Consider the following 26,543-nt stretch of genomic DNA (forward strand, 5'->3'; position numbering starts at 1 on the left):
AGTGAGTGAGTAAATGAACCCCTTTATCAGTGTTGTCATGTATTGTAGGATTGCCCTTTTTAAGGCTGAGTAATACCCTCTTTATGTATATGCCAGTTCTCTTTCTCCAAAACATTATGCTAAGTGAAATGAGCCAGTCACAGAAGGACAAATACTGTAGGATTCTACTTACAGGTTTTTTTTTTCCCTATATTAGTCAAACTCCTAGAAGCAAAGAATAGAATGGTGGTTGCCAACAGTTAGACAGAGGGGGAAAAGGGAGTTGCTAATCAGTGGGTATAAATTTCAGTTACGCAAGATGAGTAAGTTCTAGAGATCTGTTCTGTAACATTGTGCTTGTAGATTACAATACTGTATGATACATTTGGAAGTATGTTGAGTGTTCTTAATGAAATAAACTTAATGAAAAATTTTAAAGCCCGTCCACGGAAGCCATAGCGGTACATAGAAGAACTAACAAATAGATTAAGAACACCAGCTTCTGAAAGTTTCTAGGCAAGCATTCAGGGGGAAAAAGGCATCTGAGAAGTATCACGTGTCTATGAGTCTAAGAAAGGAGGCTTCACTGTAATCCACTGTCTCATCCATATCCGTATTCCTTCAACGGAATGTCATTAATTCAATTCAGTGAGGAACTACTGAGTGCCTCAGATCTGACTCACAAAGGAAGTTACTACAAAATAAGTTATCTACGATTCCTGATTTTAAGAAATTCCTGTTAAAAAAAAAATTCATGTTTAGCTTTAAAATAAGTCTCTCACTTCCACTTAGAGGAAGGATCAGAGAATTTGAGCCTCTTGGGGATGTTATTTGATAAGTGACCAGCTTCTTTGTCTTAGCACATACTCATCCTCTCCTTGTTGTCTCTTTCCGGCTAGAAATGGGCACCTTCGTGGAACACCGTCTGGCAGAGCTCCCACCAAGACCAAGCTAGCCTCATCTTCTGTACTGCAGATCAAGTGGCTCACACTTCAATCATGAAAGCTGGTAAGAAATGCAAAATGCATTTTTAAAAGATCCTCCTTGGTAAAACTAGAGGGGGGAACCCTAAAAGTACCCTACTTTCATGTCTTTTTTCTGGATTGTGATCTACATAGAGAGTAAGAAAGAAGATAACCATGGAGATAATCTAAAGTGAGCTAAGTAGCTAGATGTACTATTATCCCTCAAAATCTGGAAACAAGATACATAGCAAAATAAAGTAGACTGTTGGGGCACCTGGGTGGCTCAGTAAGTTAAGTGTCTGTCTTCAACTCAGGTCATGATCTCAGGGTCCTGGGATCAAGCTCCGCATAAGGCTCCTTTCACAGTGGGGAGTCTGCTTCTCCTTCTGCCCCTAGTCCCACACCCAGCTTGTGCATTCTCTATCTCCCTCAAATAAAAAAAAAAAAAAAAAAAAAAAAAAAAACAAACTATTAAAAAAAAAAAAAAGGAATGAACGTTGAAGGCAGTGAACTCAGAAGTTGTTAGTAACTCAGAAAATCACAGGAAAAGGAGATCTTTCCAAACTGTTACTCATTCCAAGGACTCACGTCAGAGGGGATGGCCAGGTTTCTTGAATTTCCATTTCACTGTGATGACTGGCCCTGAGAGACAGCTTCCTTTGGGCATAGGGCTCTGCACTGTGTCCCAGGCCCCTGGGTTTTGACAGAAATACCAGTGGTTGAACTACCCTCTGGATACCCAGCATCATGGGACTTTACGCATGTAACAGGAATAGCACCAAGGGCAATAGTTTTAGAAGTTTTCCTTCATTGCCTCAGATGCCTGCTGTCCTGGAGACCCATCCTCCTGGCCGCATGTGTTCTGCCCCGGGAACTGAACAGCAGGCAAGTGGGGCCGGTTCCATCTTCCCTTGCCGTAGATCAAGTTGCAAAGTCAGCAAGACTCATGTAGGCTCCTACCTATACTCCCCCTGCCTGACGTGGGACTGCAAGCTAAGGGGGATTATTTTGATAAGAAATAATACACTCTAGCAAAGAAAAGTCTGAGCGAATCTTTATTAAAATGTTTCCATCTTAGCAGGAAAAACCAGAAAGAAACCTAGAGAGACTATTACAACCAAGATCTTGTACGCCAAGCTAAGGAGGAAAAAAAAGTCATCATATAAATCTTAGCAAATACTTAAAGTACTTTATTTCTATGCTAGTTTGTCCCAACTGAGACTCCCTCATGGAGATTGCTTCTATGTTATCTCAAAGCCTCAAATAATAAGCTGAAAAATCTTGCATAGTGTTTTCTCTAGGAAACGAAATGGGCCTGAGGCCTCCTATTCTTTGTCTACTCAACATCACTACTAACAAAGATGTAAATTTGGTATTGAAAATTTTAACCTTTTAAATCTAAATATTAAGTCCAAATACGAACAATTCTAGATATTTGTAATAGGATTTTAAAAGGCAGATGCTGAGAAATGTGGGTCCCAATAATCCCAAAGCAGGAAAAAAATCCAATAAAAGGCAGCTTTCTGCAGTTTTTACTGAAGATGGGAAAGAAAATGTGCCCATGAAGCCATCATTTCTGAGAAAAGTTTGTCGCTTGGACATGGACTCCACCAACTGGCGTGTTTGCCTGACACTCACACTGGTATTTCCAGGCGTGCTGGATCTCCAAGCACAGCGCCCGTCAGCAGCCCTGTACCCCCAGCGACACCTGTGCCCAAGCACCTGCAAATCTGCATTTCCCCAGCAAAACAATAAAAATCTAAATGAAACCTAGCGGTTCTTCCAGCTGAGGCTCTAGAAGGCCCCAGGAAGGACGGTGCTTAGGAAGGAGGCCTTGGCTCCGCATAGCAGTGGCTTATGGAGTTTTTTTAAGACACACAAGAAGCACAGTGAGGCAGCGAGGACGCAGTCACCCCTGGGCTTTAGTGGGTCTTGGCTCCCCACCCAGCAAGCACCACAAGGGGCTGCCTGTAGGAGGAGGAAATCAGACCTGTGCATCCTGGTTACAGGAGCCCAGCTTTCCTTGCAGGTATCCTCAAGGAGAGCAGCAAAACCATCCATTAAACCAATATTTTTGTTGAGTTTATTCTCCTTAATAACCCAGTAATCTGGAGCTAAATGGGTCCTCAGCCTCTTCTTTCAACCCAACCCAGCCCTGCCTTCCACCCCCATATACACACACCTCGTTCCCCTCCCTCCTCTGTCCCTTGACCCAGCCTCGACCCACTCTGATGTTCCCTTTTCTCCCAGGGCCACCACCCCCACTGCCTCCCTGAGCCCCAGGCCTTGAGACTCTGCTGCCTGAGACTGTAAGTCTGGCCGGCCCTGAGAACAGCAAATGAAGGAGCAACTGTGGGAATGGACAGCTCAAGGACTCTGGCGTGGGTCTGCCTGTGGAGGTACGGTAAGACACCCCATCCATCTCAAAATGATAGAGGGCAGGGCAGGGCATCACAGGCCTGAGGACAGCTCAGCCAGGCTGCTGCTTGCTCCAGTGAATGAAATGAGGCAGGAAAAAAAAGCACCTGAGTCATAGGTTTGCAACAGTGGCATCAATATCATCACTAAAATCCCTATAATTCCTTCTCCAAAAGGAACAGAAATGGATAAAGAAATGAGAAAGGATAGAAGGGAGGGATGGAGGGAGAGAGGAAGGGAAAAGGAAGAAAGGAAGGAAGGGAAGGAGGGAGGAGGGAAAGTCTCTCACTCTAGTTGGGGGTGCCAAGTACTGTCATAACGTGACCATTCCAAACAGATGTGAATCCTCTTCCCTGTTTTAAATCCCAGCATCAGGAAACAGGATTCCAGGCAGGAGTATACCCTAAAAGCCTTCCACGGAGAGCGTGTGGTTGAGTGCGTAGGCGTCTCCATCCTCTTCCTCCAAAAGCAGCTTGTCGATGGTCAGGGAATTCATGGCTCTCCTGGGGTCCTCCATGTCCTGAAGGACTGGCTCGGGGATGGAGATGGGCAGCTGTACGAACTGGGGCCCAGGCAGGGCTGGGGCCGGAGGCTGGTACTGCAGGGTGGAGGTGGGCAATGTGGACAGGGGCTGAGGCCACGGGAAATAGGTAAGAGGTGCCTGGTGCTCCGGGCCGTCCAGCTGGGGCCCCACTGTGGGCGCAGCTGCGCTTCTCGTCTGTGATGGGGAAGACACAGGACCAAGGGTTAGCAAAGCCAGGGGGACCCACTTATCCTTGCCTGTCTTTGTCCTCGTAGGGGTCTCTCCATGCCCCTTGCCTGCTGTCTCCCTCCAGGGGCTCTGTCTCCACCTGCTCAGAGTCTCCCCCAAGGGAGAAGCCACACAGACTTCAGCTGGGTCCCTGACTCTGTCCCTCACTAGCTAAGTCCTCGCTCATGCTACCTCCCCAAGCATCCATTTTCTCCTCTGTAGAGAGAGTTATGAATAAGACTGATGCCATAGGGCCGAGCTGATTAGAGACACTTTTCCAGACTTTATTGAATATACATTCCATCCCAACTTCAGGTATACTAAAATATGGGTGGGGGGACATGTACATCTTAAAAATCAGTGAAAACAAGCCCGTCCTGTGGCATAGTAGCTGTGTTCCAAAAGTGGTCACTGTTCTGCCTAGACACAAAGACAGTCCTGGCCCCATACAGCAGCTCTGACATCCTGGGGTCCACCTGGGCCAACACAGCTCCACTCCCCTCCTTTGTGCTCTGAGCTAGACCTGGGTGCTGGGGAAGCACCACTCCGTTAGTAGACAAGACTTTCCTTAGAGCTTCTAGCACCTTCCATGTCCTCATCCTCCTCCGTCTCTGAGCTGGGCACCCTCTGGTTGTCCCAGGGCCATCTTCTCAGGTGCCCTGCAAATAGTGCCTCTCCCCTGTGCAGCAACCTGAGGTCAAGCCTGCATGAAAGGCAGGGCCTGGATCCCTACTGTCTCCCACAGCTGAGGAAGCAGGTGGAAGAGGAAGGTACCTACATGAAATGATGTGAGCGAGGCCCAGATCTCCCCCTGCTGCCCCTAGTTCCCCCTGTCCAGTTGCCGCTGTGTTCTGAGAACAAACCATTAGAGTTCAGTTTAATGGGATGAGCTTATTTCGGTTTCCTGGGAATCTTGTGACAATGCAGATTTTGGTCCAGGAGGTCTGGGGTAGGGCCTGGGACTCTGCATGTCCAGTCAGATTCTTGGTGATGCTAGTGTGGCTGGTCCAGGGGCTGCAGTGTGAGTAGCAAGTCTCTAGGGTGTTTTCCTAGAGAATGCTGGAGCTGGAAAGCGTCTCCAAGGCCTTCCAGCCTCCCAACAAAGCCTTACTGTTTCCAGTACTTCAAAAATGCACAGGGCAATCCTTTGAGTCATAAACCCATGCAGGTCACTGCGGCAACACGGTTTCTTGTCTCAGAGATGGAATTCCATCAACCGAGTGCTATACAAGGTCTTATCTCCTGCTCATCACGAGTGCTGACTGGTAGCTTGAACCAGCTTTGATGAATTCACTTACAAAGCAATAAAACAAATAAATTACTTCTTAATAAATAGAGATACATAGAGCCTTTCAAAGTAGGAGGTGGGGCTAATGAAAGATAAATAATGAAATCCTTGAGATCCTTGGGACTGAAATGACTGGGACCAGTTAGATGGCCCCTACCATCCACACCCAAGGCTCCTGATATGGAAATGAGTTGCTTGGGAAAAGTGTTGAATTCACTCCTTCCTAACCAGCATCATGTAGGCCCCACAACTGGTTCACTGGGTAGCCAGGGGGCATGGGGTAGGAGGGCTTCTGGGGGCCCTTGCCTGGATGGTGATGAAAAGGCAGGAGCGTCAGAATGACGCTGAGCCCTTGAAGGAGATGGGTGGGCAAGCTCCTGTATCAGTGTGGGCTTTGCAGCTACTCCTGAGTCTACCTGAGTCTACCTGCCCCAGTCTTCCCTGAACTGAAGCTGGATACAGCTGTACCTGTAGGCCTCTTCTCCTCTCAACACTTGGGGGATTCCCATTCCTTTGGTCAAACAGGTACCACTCATGTAAAAGTATCTCTCGTGCTTTCTTCATTCCTTTCCCATCTGGCACTTGGAGGCCGCCCTTGGTTAATGTCGCTGCCTGACCTTAGCCAATCATAATAACATTTATGGAGTGTTTTCTGTATGCCAGGGATGATGCTGAGTCCTCCATAAGTATCATCCCAGTTGATCCTGACATCAGCCCTCTTGTTAGTATTCCCAACTCACAGATGAGGACACCAAGGCTCAGAGAATTAAGTCACTCAGTCTGGGGTCTCATAGCTCCTAAGTGAAGGCACAGTGATACGAACCCAGGCAATCTGAATCTAGAGGCAGCACTCGAAACGTTACCCTGCGGGTGGGTCTGACTTCATCAGCAGTAGTTTTCTGTGGGGTCCCTGGGTGCCTCAGTCGGTTGAGCGTCCAACTCAGTTTAGGCTCAGGTCTTGACCTCAGGGTCATGAGATCGAGCCCTGCAGAGCTCTGTACTCCACGAGGAGTCTGCTTGAGGGGTCTTTCTCTCTCTCCCTCTACCCTTCCCTCCACTCACATGCGCAATCTCTCTCTGTCTCTCTAAAAATCTTTTTTTTTTTTTTTCCAAAGATTTTATTTATTTATTTGAGAGAGAGGGACACAGTGAGAGAGGGACCATAGCAGGGGGAATGGGAGAGGGAGAAGCAGGCTTCCCGCCAAGTAGGGAGCCCGATGCAGGGCTCAATCCCAGGACCCTGTGATCATGACCTGAGCTGAAGGCAGACGCTTAACGACTGAGCCACCCAGGCACCCCCCTAAAAATAATCTTTAAAAAAAAGTAGTTTTCTGAAAAGTTGTGTCACCTGTTGTTTAGCCTCAAGCTCACCTGGAAAATCCCATTGCTGAGTGAACAATTGCCCCCCCCCCAAGCTACCTGAATAGAATAACACGGACTCTGGTCCAAGGCCCTGTGCACACCTCCCTGATACCCCATTCACTGAAAACTTAAACTTCTAACCAAGCCTTGCTGCTTTGGGGGCATCAGAGGAGACTTAGGGCAGAAAGGCTGGAGAACGTCCCAACCCTGAGGTGCCTGAGGGACGACAAGGATGTTCCTAAGCCTTCTTTGTGGCAGCATCTCTTAGGTCACTGGGAACAGGAGCTGGCCTCCCTGCAGGACGAGGTGGGCCTGACGACTCCATTATCCTGCAGGTCAGTAGCAGGAATGATTGGGGTCAGGAAGTCAGCCCACATTCCGCGGGGGCCCTTGGCCTGGGTTGGTGCAGCCCTGCGCTGGTCAGACCTACCGTGACATTAGTGATGAGTGGCTGGGACGCGTAGGTCAGCACGGAGGAGGGCCCCACCACCGTGTAGCTCGGGCACATGGGCTGCACGTACATGTCCGCTGAGTAGGGGCAGCTGACAGCTTCATGTGACACGTATTCCGTGTAGGGTGTCCACGGGGCCAGGGGTTGGAGGGTCGCCGGGGCAGGCTGGGAGAGCCAGCCGGCACACAGGGCCCCCTCCTCGGTCACCGTGGAAGCAGAGACCTCCATGTCAAGGCAGGAAGGACCTGTGGGAAGAAGAAAATAGCAGAGCTGCAGGTGTCACCGGGACGGGCCTGCGGGGCGTCCCCAGGGCTGCGGGAGCGCTTACCCACTGTGGTGTAGGTCGCCAGGGGCTGATGGGGCAGCACCACCTAGAGGGAGAAGGGAAGACGCAGATCAGGGCTCAGCTATCTCCAACTGGCCCTCCTCGGAAAACTTGCCTCCAGGAGCAAAACCCACCCAACAACTGTCGCCCACGTACTTAGGGGGATTCGCGTTTCCATTTAGCAAGAACCTGTGCACTTAGGGAACTGGCAGGGGCCTCTTACCGTGGGAAGCCACCAGCTTAGGCCGGATTTGTGGGAGTTCTCCTCCCCCCCCACCCCCCGCCCCCCTGCTGAGCCAGCCAGCCCCTCCCCTTCTTCCTACTCTTAGGGGGATCCCTGACTTGTTCCACCCCAGGTCTGTTCTTCATGAGCCACACCATGGTAATGTGTCAGCTGCCTGGCCTCAGAGAGCACCCCGTAGAGCAGGGACGCACGCTCCCATCCCACCCTGTGGGGCACAAAGCCGCACATGCGTGTGTGCACACACACTGGCCGCGGTGGCCCGCTCACCGCCGTAGGTGTGACAGCCGCCCCACTGCTCGCGTGGCCACGTTTCCTCCGGAGCAGTTCCTTCACCGGCTCCTTCACGCGGACGCCCTGGTACGGCCGGGGCGGGGCTGGGGCTTGTTCTGGAGCTGTCGCTGTGAAAAACAATGTCACTGGTGCTCATGTCCCTCTGGGGCAAGCCCCCACCCCAGGGCGCTCGCCACCCTTAGCTGTGCCTGAACACGGAGGACCCGCAGGACTTCCTGGACAGTTTCCCCCAGTATCGCCCCAAACCTTCTATGGCTCCTTTTCATCCCACCGATTAAGGCCTGCAAACTTCATGGGCAATGGAAAGTCCTGGGCTGTGTTAGCTCAACCCATTTTCTAACCACTTTGCACACGAAGTGCTACATACACCCTGACTCTGGCCGGGCATGAACCCTGACTTCTCTTCGTGTTCCTTGCATGTCTCATGTCCTCATCTCTCTCTTTTTTTTTTAAGATTTTATTTATTTATCTGATAGACTGAGATCACAAGTAGGCAGAGAGGCAGGCAAAGGGGCGGGAGGGAAGCAAACTCCCTGCTGAGCAGAGAGCCCGATGTGGGGCTTGATCCCAAGACCCTGAGATCATGACCTGAGCTGAAGGCAGAGGCTTAACCCACTGAGCCACCCAGGCGCCCCTCATATCCTCGTCTTTACTTGAGATTTCCCATGGTCAGGATTCCTGCTTAAACTTCTCAGCTTCTTGACCGGTCCTCTCTGAAGACCTAGCACAACCCTCCTGGGTGCCCACGGCTGCCCACAGAAGTAGCTTCCTCCTCCAACCACTGAGACCCATGTGGTGGTCCGCATGGGGGGCTCTAGAGGCTGGCCTAAGAGCAGGCACTCTGAGTCCCTATGGTACAGGCCTTGAGGTCTGCCCCTGCCAGGTTCTAGCTGTGTGACCCCATCAGGTTACTAACCCTCTCTGTGCGATTTCCTATAAAGGAATGTCATAAGGAGTCACTGGCCTAGTAAATGAGAAGCATAGTAGGTGCTTAGTATAAAATCAGGTGCAGAGTGAGCATTTAATAAGTTTGCAGTCTGCTCTATAATAACGAGTAACCCTTTGGTTGTAAATTTCTTATGCCCCTAACTAGATTATGAACTTGTCAAGGTGAGCTATTATACCTTCTTTCTCGATATCCTCCCAGGTAGCATGTCCATAGCAAGCTCAGTAAGGTCTTTGTTGATTAACAGGTTGGATGGTGATTTGCAATGTGCTGCCCTTTAGAATGTGCCCAAACCTTTAGAATGGACTGTGGTGAATGGTTCCTGGGGTTCTCTGTAGCCCGCAGGACAGAGGACACATACCCGATGCTGAGCCACATACTTGGGACCAGAGGGTGTCCAGCCTTGCGGCTGTGAGAAGGTTCGCTGTGCCTTTTGTCATCAAAGCTGGGAGGCCAAAGCACTGGGCTGGAACAGGGCACCTCCTGGCCAGGGAGAGCAAGCCAGCAGTGGTCATGGCTGGGCAGTGACCGTCTACCCACCCAGACAGCCCACAGTCTAGGGCCCCCGGCCTTTAAAGGGCAGGCTTGGGTCAGCCAAGAAGAGTGAGTACCACTGGCCCTGGGGACTCACACAGGGAGTCCATTATCATCCAGTGATAAGGGCCCCAGGGACCTGGGCTCTGATCAAAAGCCTGAAAGCCTGGGTACCTATTAAACCCGGAACCACAGTGCGGCTCTGGCTGAACTTTGCTCAGTAAATACCCAGCTGATAAGAACCCAGGCCTGACCGAGCACCAGACCTCCAGCCATGCTCCAGGCGCACGCACAGCCTGACCTGGAAGCCTAGCAGGCAGAGACGGGCAGCAGGAGGAGGGAAAGGGCGTGTGCAGAGCCCTAGAGACACACGATGCAGAGAACCCCTGACTCAGACTCATGCAAGGCAGCTTCCTGACCCAGGCTGCTCGCCGATACTCATTCGTTCTCTCAACCGTCCTAGGGCACTAAGAACACATTACTGAACGGCACCACAGTGGGCCCTGCCTGCATGCCTCTTGCATCTACTGGAGGAGACAGCAGTGGAACAGCTGTGAGGACGTGTGAAATGGACACGGACACCAGAATGTGGAGCTGAGAGACCCAGCCTGGGGCCAGAGCCCCAGGACCGCCTGTGAGCAGGTATTCCTGCAAGCAGTATTAACAATGGACTCGAGAGCCAAAAATAGCCTGTATTCAAATCGGGCCATCACTTACAGGTGGAAAGGTCTCAGATGATTTTTTAATGCCCCTGGGCCTCGCTCATTCATGTCCCACAGTGGTGGCGCAGACTCACTGCCATAACACAGAGGGTGCTCCCAAAGCCACGTCCACCTATGTTACAGGTTCTCTTCCTTCCCCGCCCCCAGCCACTTCCGCCTTCCTCTGGGGAGTGACACCATCTGGAAGCTTTTCTGCCAACTTGACCTGCCACATGGTAACAAACACCATTTTTCCTTGCTTTTGCCTTCTGATGCCGCTCACCATTCATAATCCGTCTATGGCCTTCTCATCTGCACAGTGAGGATCCTAAAGGTACGTGCTGGTTAGAGTAAATGCTTAACACAGAGCTTGCACCGAGGATGCATTAAATAAATGCGAGCTAGTATTATCATTCGTGTTGGTAGTAGTATCCCCGTCCAGCATCTGGAGACAGATACCAGGTCTCCTGTAGAGTCTGAATGAACATCCCATCCTTGCTGCTATTTCTTAATGACATGTTCTGAATCCTTGTAACTCTCTTTCTGGGTGCCTCACCCCTGCACATGTTCCATGTGCCACTTCCCCTCCTGATCGTGGATGCCCAACGTTGGCCCCAGAGCCCACCCAGGTGGGGCCTGATGGCCCAGAGAACAGGGCGACCTGCCGTCCCACACTCTGCTCACTCATTCTCAGTCGCGCACAGCCACATCGGCGTTGTTCACACCCATATCACTCAAGCTGTGTGCCTGCGATTGGGGTTCCAGCTCTCCTGGGGCACAGCCTGAGGCTGTACTTGGGAGAAACTCGGGAACAGGGTTATATGGGGGTCTCCACAGTGTGGTCACACTCCTGATTCAGCTGGGGGACAAGAAAGGCTCGATCCCACAGGCAGGCATCTCAGACCAGCTCAAAGACAGGTACGAGGCTAACCCCCTGATTTGCATGTACACTTCTGGGGAAGGGCCCACAGGACTCCCGAGCCCGCTCCTCCGCATGAGGTGGACACATCAAACGCTTGCCTGCCAAGGGCCCAGCTGGGCATTTCCAGGACCTTGTCAAGTGTCCGCTTCCTGCCTCCTGTTGTTTTCGTATCAATGAACAAAGAGGGCTTGGGGGAGGTGCTGCGAGCAGAGGGTATGGGCCTCTGATGTCTGGACTTCCTCAGAACCCACAGTGTCAACAGGTGTGCCCAGCACAACGGCCATATGGAGACTAGTTTCTAAGTCCCCACCTCTTCCTGCTGCAGTCGCAAAACTCCCACAGCTCTCCAGGATCTCCTGCCTACCCACCTATGAGTGCACAACCTGCCGTCAGGGAGTCCTGCAGCTGACAGTGAGGGTGCTTCCCACAGTGTCTTTGCAAAGTGGCCATGACCCATCGGTATCAGAAGCCTCAGGACAGTTCCCAAAGGACCCCCATGGCCAAGTGTATTTGCAAAGCCAAAACTTGGAATCAGTGCCTTGCACACTGACCTTTGGGAAGCAACAATAAACGTTTCTAATTCTATAGTAAACACTGTACTCCCTACCACCACCAGTCCACAGATACACATTTGGAATAGGAAAAGAACTTTGTCTGAAATGATGATTGCTTTGCCTCAGGACTTCTGGATCCCTGAGCTGAGCTAGCTTACAGACAACTAAACTAGAATATTTAAAAGAAAAATTTTAAGATTCTTAAAATAACTTCTCAAAGTAATAATAAGAGGCAAAGAAAATAAACCAGAAGGTCAAAGTGGTAATACATGCGCAGAGAGGATGAAAGCCCAGTGTCCCAGAGCAGAGTTGACCACACATTTTAACAGCCCCTCATCAAACTGCAGCGCCAGGTAGCATGTCCTCCAAGACTGACGCCTCCTCACCATTTCTCCTGTGGTTTGAAGGCCCATTAAGTCTCCTGGGAGCATCCAAGTGTCCGCCACTGAGAAAAAGTCTTTCCACCTAAACGTGAGCCTTGCTAGGAATCTCCTTTATCATGGCGAGAAGTTCAGCCACATTACCTTCCTACCACTGGAAGTCAGTCACCAGTGGAGTTTGGGTGAAAAACAACAACAACAAAAACTCGTTTACAGAAAAACCTATGAATTTGGCCCCAGTGAGGGCTTCCCTTTTCCAAAACGAGCGACGAAAAAATCTGAAGGTATAAAAAGTCAGCAGAAGACATTTCAGTTCCCCCTGCCACACACCCAGACATGCTCCACATCACAAAAATAAGAGTCCAACAGCTGCTGTTCTTCTGGAGAGCACAGACCATGACAGACCAAGCCGAATGGTCACTCTGCTTGTGCGTCTTTGCACAGAGCTGAGGGAATGTATGGATTCTACTCATTTAAATAAACGTGGCCCTCCAGTTCCTTGAAGAAGTTATAATAAATATCACTGAGCACATATGCAAAATTGTCGGCACTTGTTTATTTAATGACCCCATGCAAACCACATTCACACCACAGTGAGGGAGCTACTCGGCTAAGGACGTATGTCCCTCCTAATGGCTCCTAGTGGAGCCAACACCCGGGCGTTTTCACTGTAACTTCTCTAGGCAGCTTTCAGAGAGCCTCTTCAGATGGGTGTTACCTAGAACAGCCTCCAGGATCCTCTGGAAAGAAGACCCTTCTCCCAGCCGCTGTCCTTTTGCAGATTTCCCATGAACCACCAGGGCCTGGCAGTAAGTTGAACACCAGTTAAGATCCCTGCTCTAGGGGCGCCTGGGTGGCTCAGTGGGTTAAGCCTCTGCCTTCGGCTCAGGTCATGATCTCAGAGTCCTGGGGTCGAGCCCTGTATCGGGCTCTCTGCTCAGCAGGAAGCCTGCTTCCTCCTCTCTCTCTGCCCGCCTCTCCGCCTACTTGTGATCTCTGTCTGTCAAATAAATAAATAAAATAAAATAAAAAATCCCTGCTCTAAAGGCTAGTTGGGATTCAGGGTACAACCTGCATTTCTCTCCTCAGGGAGCCAGGAAGAGGCACCCATGTCACCCATCTTGACAATCTAGCTGACTGGAAGGGCTTTCCATTTATAACTGACTGGGTGAGCTCAAGCCTGAAGCCACACAAGACCATTTTGAAAGACAAAACCTTCCTATAGCCCAGAAGGACACATGACACACTGTGGATTCCTCCATGTAACCACAGTAAATACTATTCTCTTTTGCTGCTGAAACTTCAGTATTATTTAAAAAAAAAAAATCGACTCTAAGGAGAAAAACAAATAATTTTCTCTTTACGTGTAGCAAAACCAAAAACAAATAATTGAACAATAGGAATTCAAGCCTAGGGCTAACAAACTTGTCCTAGCTTCTAACTGAAAGCAAAGTCATAAAAGTTGCTGACACTTTTCACTTTAAAGAAGTCTGTTTGTGTTCTCGGCCCAAGGAAGTTGAGGGCACCTGGGAAAGTTTAGCTCAGGTCTGCCAAAGGATTATCCACATCCTTAACTGAAAAACTAATGTGAGCATTCGTCTTCTGCTGAAGATCTCAGAGTTTTCAAATTTGTTCTTTGCATTCGTGGACAATGGCTGATTTTTTTCCAGACAGGAAGAAAGAACTTGGGCTTTGGCCAAAGACCGGACTTGACACGCTACAGAAAGGCTCTCCCGTCCAATTTACACTAGATTGCAGTTTACTTTTTTTTTTTTTAAATGGAGGCCAACAAAGAGATCTCATATGCATGTAAATGTGGGCTTTCCATCCAGTAATGTTTGAACTGCAAAGGCTCTGCGGCCAGGAAGTATCACCACGTCACTCATATATTCTAGCAATCTGGATAACACCCAGGGCAGAGTGGAAAAAGATAGATCAACAAAAAAGTGCCTTTAAATGTGCTCAGAGGAATGGTGCCTGGGTCGGTTAACTCGTCGGTTAAGGGTCTGACTCTTATTTTTGGTTCCTGTTGTGATCTCATGGGTCCTGAAATTGAGCCCCTGGACATCTCCATGCTCAGCAGGAAGTCTGCTTGAAGATTCCCTCCTCTGCCAATCTCCCCTCTTGCGCACATACACCGGTGCACGCGCACTCTCTCTATCAGATAAATAAATCTTAAAAAAAATAAGGGTGTTCAGAAGATAGAAGAAAGTGGAACCTCAACTGAATTACAACTTGATGTTGCTTGTAAGACTGCTGGGACAGCCGAAAAGGAACAAGCCATGGGGTCTTGATATGTAGACTGGTATGTCTCCATCAGGAGAGCTCCAAGATGGTGGGTGATCCCAGACTTTCTGGTCTGATCAGAAAAGAGTAGGGGAAAGTAGTGACATTTCCTCTCTTTGGCCCCATCCTAAGAGGCACATTCCTGTCAGCCCCAAGGAGCTCAGTGTCAACCATCATTTGACCAATCATCATTTGATTAGAACCATCAAGTGACTGATCTGCCATGATCCCAGGTGGTCACTGGGAATGGATAGAGAAGAGCTACAAACCTGGGTGGGCCTGAAGGGAACAACCTGAGAAAGAAGAGTTAGGGGAGGATCCTAAAGTACATCTGGGGTGATCACAGAGGCTTGTTCAGTCTTGGAACCACAGAGCCCCAGAGCACAGGGTCTAGGAGCCAAGCAATTCCTGTTTAAGGGAAGTCCCAGCCGGCCTGGAATGGCCACCCAGAGTGGTCACACACTCCTCTCGGATTATGTTGGGCTTAAATAGCCAATTTGCTTATACCCCACTTGCATCTACCAAGTTCCCACTCCACAGCCTCAGGATTGCCTAGATTAATCGGGTGAGGTCAGCCAAAAGGCCGCTAGAACCAGAGCCTTCAGACTGTCTTCATGGGCACTGCTGCCGAGACAGCCTTCCCCCGCAGGGGCTCTCAGTGCATTCCGCACCATGTGTCCACCTCCCTCCAGACTTCCTGCAGAGCGAGCAGAGCACACAAGGCTCTTGGATTCCTCTCTCTACTCCCGGAGACCGTGTTCGTGTTCTGCCTCTTCTTCGTGAAGACTCAGGCATGGTGAATGCATGCACGCTGAAGGTCCCCGTGTTTCCTGGTCACAACCTTAAACCCCAGGAGCTCAGCTTTGCACAATTTTCTATGACTGACATGAACGATTTAGTCTGCGGCCTCGCCACAACTTCTGAAATAGGCAGGGGAGGTCTTCACCCTCCTTCCACCGATGAGGAACACGATGCCCAGAGATGTTAAGTGGCTTACCCAAGTCCACACTCGTAAATAGGTGTATCATCAGCTAAACTCAAGACCTCTGATTCCAAGCTCAGTTCCTCACTGCCTGCCTGACCCCGGCCTGGGCAAGTCCATTTATTTCTCTGGATCACCCCAGAGGTCAGTCATCAAATGTCCCCTGCCCCATTCTGTCCCTCATTCCTCATGTCAAAGTCAGGGCTTGGACCACCCTGATCCCGTCTCCCTTGACTGCCAGTTTCCCCAAGAAATAGTATTTCCCATCTGAGAGAGGAAAAATAACTCAATGAGAAGGTTACCAGCAGTCTGCTCACATGAGTGACGAGAACTGAGAGACCTGAGCAATTCCCCGCAAAGTTTTATTTTTGGTACTTTTGACTGAAATGACAGTGGATAGGTCCACCTGAGAAACCAGCTGCATCTGCCCTTCTCTTACAGAAACTGGGGTCACCGGAGCAGAAAAGGCTCCCATCTGAGATAAACTGACTCCCAGACTAGGGGACAAGACTCGGAGATCCCTGGCAGAACGTGCCCTGAACAAATACTGGCTAAGCAGGGTCAGCCAGGTCCCTGCCATCGTGGCGCTCACCGTCTAGTCGAGTGTGGGGGATAGACATTAATTAAATAAAGGCATCAGCAGACCTAGAATCACAAACCGTGACCAAGCTCTATCTGCCTCATGGCTCAAGGGTCCTGGCTGGTTGGGCTGGTTTCCACCTCCACTTGATTCAGTGAGACTTACATGAGCAGCAAGCAGGGGTTCCCTAGTCTGTGGGGGCTTCATAAAGAGGAGAGTGCACGAGGCACGGTTGCTCCACCCCCAATGCAGGGAGTCTGGTCTGGGGGGAGGCTCCACCCACACCATGAATCTAAGTCTTGCCCAACACATACAAAGGAGTTCTAGGTGTTGAGGGTTCACCCCCAGCCTGGGGACCCTAAATGAACCCCAAAGATGTTTCACCAGCTGGTCCTTTCCTATCTTGGCCAATTAGCCCACTAGAGGAAGACCAGCCCTAGGAACTCCAATTCCAAGATGGAAATCAGCTGTCTCCAGGAGTTCTATACTGTCTCAAATCTAACTTCCTGAGATTCATATTTGTAGGAGCGTTTGAGTCAGGCCACAACTGCTCTCAGGGAAGTAAGAACCTACCTCCATCTAAGGGTGGACTTATTTCAACTGGGAGTGGGGAGAAGCATCTAAGGGAACCCTAAAATCCTTGGCATTGTAAAGTGGTATGATGTTGTTGGGACTCAAGCAGACCTAGTGTGGAAAGCCTACTATGGAGCTTATCACTGTATGACCCCTGGCAAATCGCTTAGCATGTATGTGCCTCAGTTTCCCTGTTTGCTAAATGAGAGTAATGATACCCATCTCACAGGATGATTGTGAGGATTTTTTTTTCTAAATTATCATAGTTAAGCACCTAGTACATAACAGGTACTCAGCAAACAGGTACATTTCCTAGGATCTCAGCCTATCATTCATCAGAGAAGTAGCTAGCCCTGGTGGGATTCTAACTCACCCTTGTCCTGCTATATCCTGATACTGAATTCCCTATCGACAAACCCAGAGCCTTCTGCCAGCAAGGCCTGTCTCAGCCTGCTTTCACTGTGCTCTTAGAAATCATCCCTCAGGACTGGGCCTGGTGTCCCCAAGCAGCAGGACAGCCATGTTTAGGAAACAGGGGGCCCATGATGGTGCAGAGAAACTAGTCAAGGACCTCATTTGCAAACAAGACAAGCCTGGACAGGAGACATCAGAATCATAGCACTGGTGTCTTACAGAGATATCATGAGCTGAGCAGAAGGACTTCTTTCTTTAGAAGCCAGCAGAGGAGTAGGTTTGGGGCAGAGTTAAATTTTTAAAAGGCAACTCCAAGAAAGAGCAACTTAGAGATTTTTGAGAGGCAGAGTAAGATGGCATGCCTTTGTCCCCGACCTCAGATGTAGCCCCTCAGGGAACTTTTATGTATCTCCCAAAGGACAGGGACAGAGCCATGACTGAGGCCATAGTCATGGTACTTCTCCAAAGGCCTAGAAACCTAGGAACACATATCCCATATGGGATGGAACATGGCAGTATACACAGGAAGGCTCTTTGGCAGTCAGGGAGGGAATTTTTATCGCCCATCCGAGTAAGGCAGAATTCTGGCTGACATATTGGGCATTGGCTTTACTTTATCAAGAGCAGCAGGGATCAGAATGGGGAAAGAGACAGTCTACACTAAGAGCAAAAGACCTTATTGGGGGGAGCCTACCCTAAGGTGCCCACCCAAATTCTATAACAAGTTAGCACCAGGGTGAGGACACTGAGCAGAGGAGACAGAATATCTTTCCTTATTAGATTAAGACCCAGAGCCTGAATCTAGAATTGCCAGTCTGATCGAGAACAGGAAAAACCTATGGTCAGGCAGCTGAAGGAGAAGAAATGCACTTGTTTGTTCCTTGATTTAAACAATATTTAGTTTGGGATTTTCCATACCAAAGAGATTCTTCGTAAAGAAATCAACTTTTCTTGGTACCAATTCCTTGGAGGAAGGAGAAGACCCAGCACCAGCTCTATATTTGGGGTCAGATCTAAGTGCTCCAGACTATGTGAGTGAAGTCAGCCCTCATAACTGATTCAAGATGTGAGATAAACTGCCAATCAAGATGAGCTTTTTTGCCAAGTCTCTGGGTACTAACCAATGGTCTCAGGATGTGGGGACATTTCCCCATGAAGGACCATGAAGAAGTTGTTAGACTAGCAAGCCTGGGAAAGGAGTCACCAGGTCAATCTTTGAGGAACATACCCCTTTCTTTGTTCACAAGATACTGACATAGACTAAAAACATGACCTTCACAGCTTCATAGCTTTATGGAGCCCAATACGACATGCTTCATGGTGACTCACTTTGCTCCAGGAGTGTGGTCTTGACCCCAGAAGCATTAAACCAAGGACCTGTGACCAGCTATCAGGGATCTGGCTGAAGGAGTAGAGGACTGGCCTGGGTCACGGTTGTCAAGCTGTGATCTAAAAATCCTGGAATACAGTGGAGGCACCTGTACTTGCCAATAAAGAGAAGGAAGCAGGGGAGTCTGGGTGTCGGTGAGAAATCAGAGCTTCAGAATCCCCCCAGAACTGCTCCATTTTTATTTTTGTATTGGAGTTCTACAGCAGGTTTGGCTTGAATAAAGACATTTGTGTCAAAAAATGTTGTAAACACCAGCCTAGACATCCTTGGGTTTCCTTCCCAATGCTCGTATGTTATGTCCTAACATGCCTCTTCGTCTCCCAAGATGTGAGCAAGAAGTCTAACTATCATTTATTCTTGAGTGTCTATATCCAATGCCATATGCTCTGGGATACCGTCCCTGATTCCATCTTCCCCTTCCTCCCACTGAAGATAATGTATGTCACTACTTGATTTCTCTACTAAGAATAATTCCATTACCGGGTCGTTGCACACATGCATGGGACAACGAAGGGATGATCAATTTTCCTTCTATGCCTATCTCTCCTGAATCAGTGTTGCCTTCATCCAGCATTAAAACTTGCTCCTGCTTTCAACTCTCCTTCCTCCCTTTTTTTCCTCTTTTCTATCTCCCCAACATTTAGCAGTCCTAGGGAAGTGGTAGCGATCTTTGTACACTTCCTATCTTCCTGTTAAATCTAAGAGTCTTTCTAAAGGATTAAAAAGTAATTCAGCTTTTCTTAAGAGTGGTCAATTCCTTTTTGGTCCCAACACCTGGTCTAAGAATGACTCTGCCTTATCATTCTTTGGCTGCCGGCGCTTCCCAGAAAGTGATACTAATGAAACCATTACTAAGAAAGGTAGCACATTGCTGTTTCAGTTTTCGGTATCATTTGTGCTATTTCTTGCAAAATTCAAGGGTCAGTCTCCTGACAGCTAGATTATAAACCTCAAGTCCAATCTTGTGAATTAAAAGAAAACAAACACAGTTTGTCAGTCAGTACGAGCCTGCTGCCTTATGAGGCATGGTAGAAAATGGTGGCCCAAGTTCCCGGGTTGGTCCCAGAATGGCCATCTCAGCCATCAGCCCTAGCCCTGATCACGAACCGCACCACAAGTTACAAGACTGGAAATGTGTGCCCTGCTGTTTCACAAGAAATGCAGAACTCAGAGGCCACACAAATCACCATCTATAATTAGCTGCATAAGTTTTATTCTCAGAGGTAGAGAGAGAGAGAGCGGGAAAATAAGAATAGTAACTAATATTTATTATTGAGCCTTGACTTCATGCGAAGAGCAGTAGTAAACACCTACCACAGCCCCATGAAGCAAAGAAGTAGGAACCGTGGTCCTGTTACATATTTAGGAAGTGGCAGCAGAGTGAGGCAGAAGGGCTTGTCGGGACCGTGTGACCAGTGAGGCCTGAGTCTAGGATTCAGACTCAGATCTGCCTGCCCCAGAGGCTAAGCGTTAAACCACTAATGGCACAGAGAGAACAGAGACGTCACTTTCTGGTTCCAAATAAACCCCTGTTCTCTATATGTTGCTTTCCACACCACACCACTCACATGCACACACATGAGCACATGTGTGAAGGGATAGTCTTACTCTTCCAAAGTCTAGACGCTTCCGAAAGAAGGAAGCACCACGGAGGCAGAAGCCTTGAGGGGTCCCAGCTCAAGCTGCCAGATGGGCTGGGTTTGGGGGGAAAGATTCTAGGTTGCTCTCTCGCCTTCAAGCCCTCCCACTACAGCTGAAAAATCTGCAAAAGAGCCCAGTGGAGGAGGTATAGACGCAGAGACCTTATTCCTTGCAGTAAGCAGCGTGAAACGTCAGACTGAGTCTGCGAAGGAGGCCCCGGAACCCACCAGCTGGCCACTTCGTTCTTGCTGTTGGGTTCCCGCTCCTTTACCTGACGTGGAAGGCCTGTGCCTTCACCCAGAGCACCCTCCCAACCTTCGGGGTGAGCCAAGGCCCGCAGCAGAGACACGGAACAGCTTTGTAAGACGATATATTCAGGCTGACTTACTAAGCTAATCATCAAGCTTCCATCTTGCCATCTGTGAAATGGAGCTTAGCCCAGAACCTACCTCGTGGAGCTTCTGTGAGGATTAAAGGAGAGAATCCATCCCAAGTGTGGTACACACTGGCAGCTTCTGCACCCCACGTCAGCCCTCACCTCTCTTACTACCGCGCCCCACGTTACAGGGGTGGGTGTCCGTGTGCCCATGGCACAATGACACGATCCTCCCTTGCAGATCCAAGTGGCCGTTAGGGGTCGGTGGTCGTGGTGGGGTGGCTGGAGGTGTGACCTCCTTGCCTTTCTTTGCTCTTCTTCTTCCTTGTCCAAAACACGGATGTGGTGGCTGGAGCTAAAGTGGCAGCTACAAGACAACTTGGAGAGCAAGAGCCCCGTGCCTAGGACAGCCGACCAGAAAGACAAAAGTCTGCACGCAGCCCTGCCCGGATTACTGGGGACTTCGGTGTGAGAGAACGTGCACCACTGTCTTGTTTAAACCCATCTTGTTTCAGGTCTCTTCACTAGCAACCAAATGCTATTAAACCGATACAACAGATCACTCGGTGCCCTGTGGGGTGCCAAGTGAGTGCTCATGCTCCACAGCGGGATTGTCCCCGTGGAAAGGATAGAAAGGGCTGGGCGCACAGGTAAACCATTCAAAGGTATATTAGAAGCCCTTCCCTGCAACTTCTAGGTCAGTAGTTCTCACCTTGGCTGCACATTCAGATTGCCTGGGAAGACTGGAAAATCTAATGCCCAAGGCACTTTAATAAGAACCTCTGGGTTGGGACCTGGACACTCGTATGTTTTAAAATTTCTCAGAGGACTCGGGCCTGTCGCCACGGTTGAAAAGCACTGCTCTGTGCAGAGGGAGGAATGCTTTCTGTTAGACTAAAGACTAGTGTTTGAAACTTGGATTTATTTCGTATAAGCCTTCATGAAAGCTCAGCAGTTACAGCTAGAAAAGAACTTGGGTCAAGTTCAATCTCCCTGCCTCTTAGCCACGTAAAGGCAATTCCCTTTTTACAGCCAGAATGCTGAGACCCAGAGTGCCTAGGTGGTTTGCTGGGAGCCCCGCACCTAATAACCCGCACCTAATAACATTGGAAAGTAAACTCCATGTCTCCTGCCTCCAGGAACAATGCTTTGTCCATAGCGTTACACAACCAGGACAAGAAGATTCCAGTAAAGGCCTCTTCATTCCCGGCAGGCCCACTCGTATCAAACAACTGTTCTACAAAAATGAGAAAACTAGAACATCGATAAGTATTTCATAATTGTGAAACTTACATTGATAATCAATCAGCCAACTTTGGATGGATCAAATTCAGAAATTGGTGGACAGAGTAGGAAAATAAACTTCTTTAGGAAGAAGTCAGAGTTGGGGGGAAAGAACCTCATACCTTTATTTTGTAACGGAAAGGTTTAAAAGCAAAAATCCACAGAACTTCTAAACAAATTAAATGAGCAGATTTTTAGCCAGTAAGTGCAGACCACCTTAGTTCTTTTTTGTTCCTCACCACAGAACGGATTTGCAGATGTGAACTGGAGAGAGATTTCCAAACCTCTGACTTACGGAGAAAAACAAAGTCAGAGATAAGAGAAAAACAAGGTTGGCATTTTCCTTTAGTAAATACAGGGAGAAGGACATAAAGTGTCCACCTTGAAAATTACTGCTCTTTTACCAACTAATCTGTGTGCCTGGTAGATGTTTGTCCCTTATTTACTTTCTTCTGGGCTTATGAGTCTGTGTCTGTCCTTTAGACTTTACTTGTCCTTATCAGCAAGAACCACTGAGTCAGTAAATAAACTTGGTGAGAACTAAAGATGCTTACAAAGGGGACAAAGGTTGTGACACACGACAGAAATGTGAGCAGTGCTCCACAGAGCCTGTATTACTTTTTCCGGAGTTTCTGCAAGAGATGGGGTTTCAGATATTACAGGGTTATTACAGGTTTTCCTTAGGTTTAACTAATTTTTTAGCTTCCCTACAGAAATCGGCTATTCAGTGGAACCCTGGAGTAAATCCAGAGTTCTACATTCGTGAGAATTTTGAGACCCTAATTTGTCTGTCTGGGAACCTCTACTCCATTGACGTCTGGGAGCAAAGGCACACCTGTGATGTGAGAGTTCAACAGTTACTGTTTCGTGTTCCTGTCGTGCCTCCCTCCCCGCACACTGGAGCCACGTCTGTGGGACATCAAGACAAGCAGCCAGTTCAGAGAAAAGCAGTCAGCCCGCCTTTCATGATCACATTAAGTCTTTCCCTTACACAAATAACAACAATAAAAAGCAAGATGTGATTCATTCATTTTCTAACAAATGTTAGAAATGTGTTGAGTTTATTGTACACCGTTCCATAGCTATTACAAAAGAAGTCAATCAGATCAAATTTTGGCTTTATGCAAATCATTTATTAAATGGACTGCAAGTTTTATCTCCCACTGGTGTTGGCCCTGTGCATAGGATACAGAGAAACCTAAGGAAATAGCATGTAAAGTATGACCCAAATCATTTAGCCCAGAGGACAGCAAACTTTTTCTCTAATGGACCAGATAGTGAATATTCTTGGCTTTGTAGTCCATATATATATATATATATATTCTCTGTGGCACCTACTCAATGCTTCTGATGTAGCAAAAACAGCCCTGGGCAATATTCAAACAAAGAGAGATGGCCAAGTTCCAATACAATTTTATTTGCAAAAACGGGTGATGGGGCCAATTTGGCACTCAGACTGTGGTCAGCAGACCTCTGATTTAGACCCTTGGAACACCGTTTGAAAGATTCTATCACTCAAGAATATTTTGATCAGGCCTTTTTAACGGCTCCAATCAAAGTGTTTGGAAAAGCATAGACCGGAAGGAAGTTAGCAGAACTCTGACCCCTCCAGATGGGCACGGGAGACGTGCCGGACGGTGGAAGGTGCACCCTCCCTATTATCCAAAGACTTGATGACACTACCACATTCCCTACTTTTGCTCCAAATAAAACCTCGTAAGGCAGGCATGAAAACCCCCATTTTGCAGATTTTTCAGAATCAGCAAAGGTTGAAGGACTGAGCGGCAGAGCCAGCTTTCAAACCCAGACCTGTCTCACTCCATCGCTCCTGCAGCTCCTACTGCACTGTGACAAGTTGACCTGAACAAGGGCCTCTGGTTGGAGCGGCTGTGCCTTCACATCCACGCAGGGCCTGCAGGACCAAGTCCGGGACCCAGAAGGAGAATCTGCCGGCCAGTGAAGCAAAGCTCAGAACCATGAATGGGGCTTGCAGATTTCCACTTCTGTGAGCCAGCAGGTCTGAGCGGATCTGAATCAAAGTCAGTGTTCACGTTTAGTCCACAAACAGGGATCCTGGGCCAGGGAGGGAGGAGGCAGCATTTACAAAGTGGGTGTTTTCTTAACCCTTTGCAGAACGCCATAGTACAGTCATTTCAGATCATGGCCCGAGGGTGTTTTCTCAAAAAAGAAAGTGCCTTTTCAGCACTCTTGGCGTCTGATTTCAAACTGTGCCCTTCCATCAGGTGATTCTAAGTGGGCTGACGATGCCTCCCTTTTTTACTGGTTCCCCACAGGATCCAGGCACCCAGGTCCCCTCCGTGCCCCTGACCAAGGGTTTTACTTGGATCCTGGGTGAGGGGATGGGTCCAGTGCCCGGGCCCTTTCCTAATTTCCTTTGAGGTGCCAAAGGACAATTAAAGAGAATTTTGACGGTGTGCATCTGAGTGTGTAGAACTATTCACCCCACTTATTCCACAGCTGAGCTTACAACGTGGTCTCCCAAGGATGGAGTTTTGCTGGACCCAACTGGCGTCCAGGGTGTGAGCAGGAAACATGCCTCTAGCATCTCTTTTGAAAAAACAAAACAAAACAAAAAAACTGCTACTCTCTTCAGAGGAATTAAGGAAAGAAGAATGTAGTGCGTAACCAAGAGTGGGGAACACGGTAGCTCATGAAGGCAGGAACGCAGCTGGTATATCTCAGACATTGAGGGAAACCAAAGCCGTCCATACCATTGCGGAGGCATCTCAGCTTACCAAGGTAAGGGTGGCTCTGAGGAATGGGTATAATTTTTACCCCACTTTACTCATGTGAAACCTAAAGATTAAAAAATAAATAAATAAAAAAGGAAAGTGACTTGCTCTGAATAAGTAGGAACCAAGGCACAAGTTCCTCAAGAGCTCACATAAAACCCACCATTATTCAGCGCTAAGGGTAAGGGCATATGGACTCTCATCAGCTTCCAGTAAAGACAGGAGTGCCCACCTGCCTTCAGCCATATAGCTCTCCCTAGGGCTGGCTGCAGTTCCCCTCTCCTTCAGGTAGCCATGCGCATTGCCCATGTCAGCGTATCTCTGATTCTCTTGGAAGGAGTCCATAACTCTCAAGCCCAAATTAAAGTTCATCTCTTTTTATGAAAAAAAAAAAAAAAATTGCATCTTGCCAGTATCACACAAAGAGACTTCACAGTCGGAGAAATTTTGAAATCGCTCCTCAGAATTATATATTAACAAGCTTAATTCCAGAGAATTTACACAAGAAATAAAGGAAACAATGAGTTGGTGATAAAGTGGCTGTAAGTTATGTTTTAATCAGTGAAAGTATATTTTCAGAACTTGAAGGCCCCCAAGAGAATATCTTTTTCTAAAATAAAGAAACACTCCCCAATTTATCTTTTTCTGTAAATCTAGATTCTCTTACATTAAGTTTGCTTGAAGCAGGGTGTACATAAACTCATTAAAAGGCATTTTAAAGAGCTAAGCCCCTTTGAAGAGACAGAGCAATTTTTTGGTACTATTTCATTCTCGAGGAAGTACAGAACCGAGCCCCCCAAACGTTCGACTCTCGTGAGGCTGTTGAGTTGACTTTGTTATTTCAAGAAAGGAATGTTGTAGATACTCTCTGTATGCTTTCAATTATTAATAACAGGAGTCTCTGTTTGATCCCACATAATGGAAAATAAAGTTCATGGTTGTTCCATCCAACCCCAGGGATAAACACGAAGGTTAAAGATAAACCCACTGCCCCCTTACACGGGGACACACCAGCCTTGCCACACAGCACAAAGAAGAATGACAAGAGGCAGGGCAGTGGAGCAAGCCAAGACATGCCTGGCGAAGCCAACTTTCCACACGGTCCCAGGGCACTCGCAGCAACAAATCATGCCCGCAGCAGAAAGCCAAGCAACCCAGAGAGAAACAGGCCCAAGGAGTGGCGCCTCGAGTTCAAGAGCAGCTGTTTGCGAAAAATAAAGCCAGTCATGGAAAGGACTCCACGGCTTCCCCCTCTCGGCCCCAAACCGGTGTCACATTTGGTTTTTCACTGTGTGAATCATGAGCTGGCCTTTCCTCCGCGCGGTGATTCATGCCCCACGGCAGAGACACGATGAGCTGTCCCACCTTGGAACACTCGTTCGTTCCCCTCCAGCCTGGAAACTTAGCATCACCTCTGAGAGGTTGGTTTCTCCATCGGGCTCCGTCGCCCACCTCACCCCTGAGCTGCCCCTCCCTGGCTGGGGACCCAGACCCCGGTGGCCTCCATCACGACCACATCCTCTCCGAGAAGTCCCAGGCTCGCTGGGGAGCTCCCGGCGCCTACCTGTGCTGACAGGGCTCTGACAGCCACGGCCGAACCACTTACGTTTTTGCCAGAGCATGGCCTGTGACAGGATGTTGCCTTTTCTCTTTGAAGCAGACAGTTTGGCTTCTTGAATGTGAGGCCTGGGTGTGCTTTCCTCCAGTGTAGCCACGGCTTTGCTCACAGGCTGTTTCCTCAGCTTTTTAAAGGCCCGAGTTCCCGCTGCGCGGGGGCCACCGCGTCATCACATCCTCCCACCTCAGGCACGGGCGCACTTTTTCTTCAGCAAGGCTGCCTGTCACCCCACTGTGTGCGCCCTCGGAGGCCCCCCAGCTACAGACCACTGGACTGACGGAGCCAGCCAGCTGGATCCGAACAACAGCTCAACGCAGAAGGCCGTGGTCATCCAGACACAGCCCCAGAGTGCGGTGTGATGCGCGTGGGGAGGGTGAGCGTGTCTGTGGGCGTGAGCTGTGTGAGCACGCGTGTCAGGTCTCGGGCCCCTCCACACCCATGATGAGCCCAAAAGACCCCTGGACACCTCTGGGTTTCCTGTGGTGCCCGTTCAGCCTTCTCTACCACAGGCATGTCAGCAGGACTCAGTCCGCCA

At 48.9% G+C, this 26,543-nt stretch overlaps 1 protein-coding gene across 3 annotated transcripts; it reads right to left on the reverse strand.

Annotated features, from left to right (window-relative positions):
• Positions 1–3,720: 3,720 nt before the first annotated feature.
• On the reverse strand, positions 3,721–26,334 carry POU2AF1 (POU class 2 homeobox associating factor 1). Of its 3 annotated transcripts, XM_032838443.1 has the most exons (6): positions 25,997–26,334; positions 9,382–9,503; positions 8,051–8,181; positions 7,543–7,585; positions 7,194–7,459; positions 3,721–4,080 (listed from the first exon to the last, which is right to left on the reverse strand). In XM_032838443.1, the coding sequence occupies exons 2-6, from the start codon at positions 9,458–9,460 to the stop codon at positions 3,766–3,768; spliced, it is 834 nt and encodes a 277-aa protein (XP_032694334.1). In that variant the 5' UTR covers positions 9,461–9,503; positions 25,997–26,334; the 3' UTR covers positions 3,721–3,765. The 3 variants fall into 3 exon arrangements, with proteins under 3 accessions (XP_032694334.1, XP_032694335.1, XP_032694333.1); XM_032838444.1 differs by lacking the exon at positions 9,382–9,503 and having other exon boundaries at positions 25,997–26,322; XM_032838442.1 differs by lacking the exon at positions 25,997–26,334 and having other exon boundaries at positions 9,382–9,892.
• Positions 26,335–26,543: the final 209 nt, after the last annotated feature.

The sequence above is a fragment of the Lontra canadensis genome, unplaced genomic scaffold, assembly GCF_010015895.1.
Source record: "Lontra canadensis isolate GAN:19392208 unplaced genomic scaffold, GSC_riverotter_1.0 scaffold104, whole genome shotgun sequence".
NCBI lineage: Eukaryota > Metazoa > Chordata > Mammalia > Carnivora > Mustelidae > Lontra > Lontra canadensis.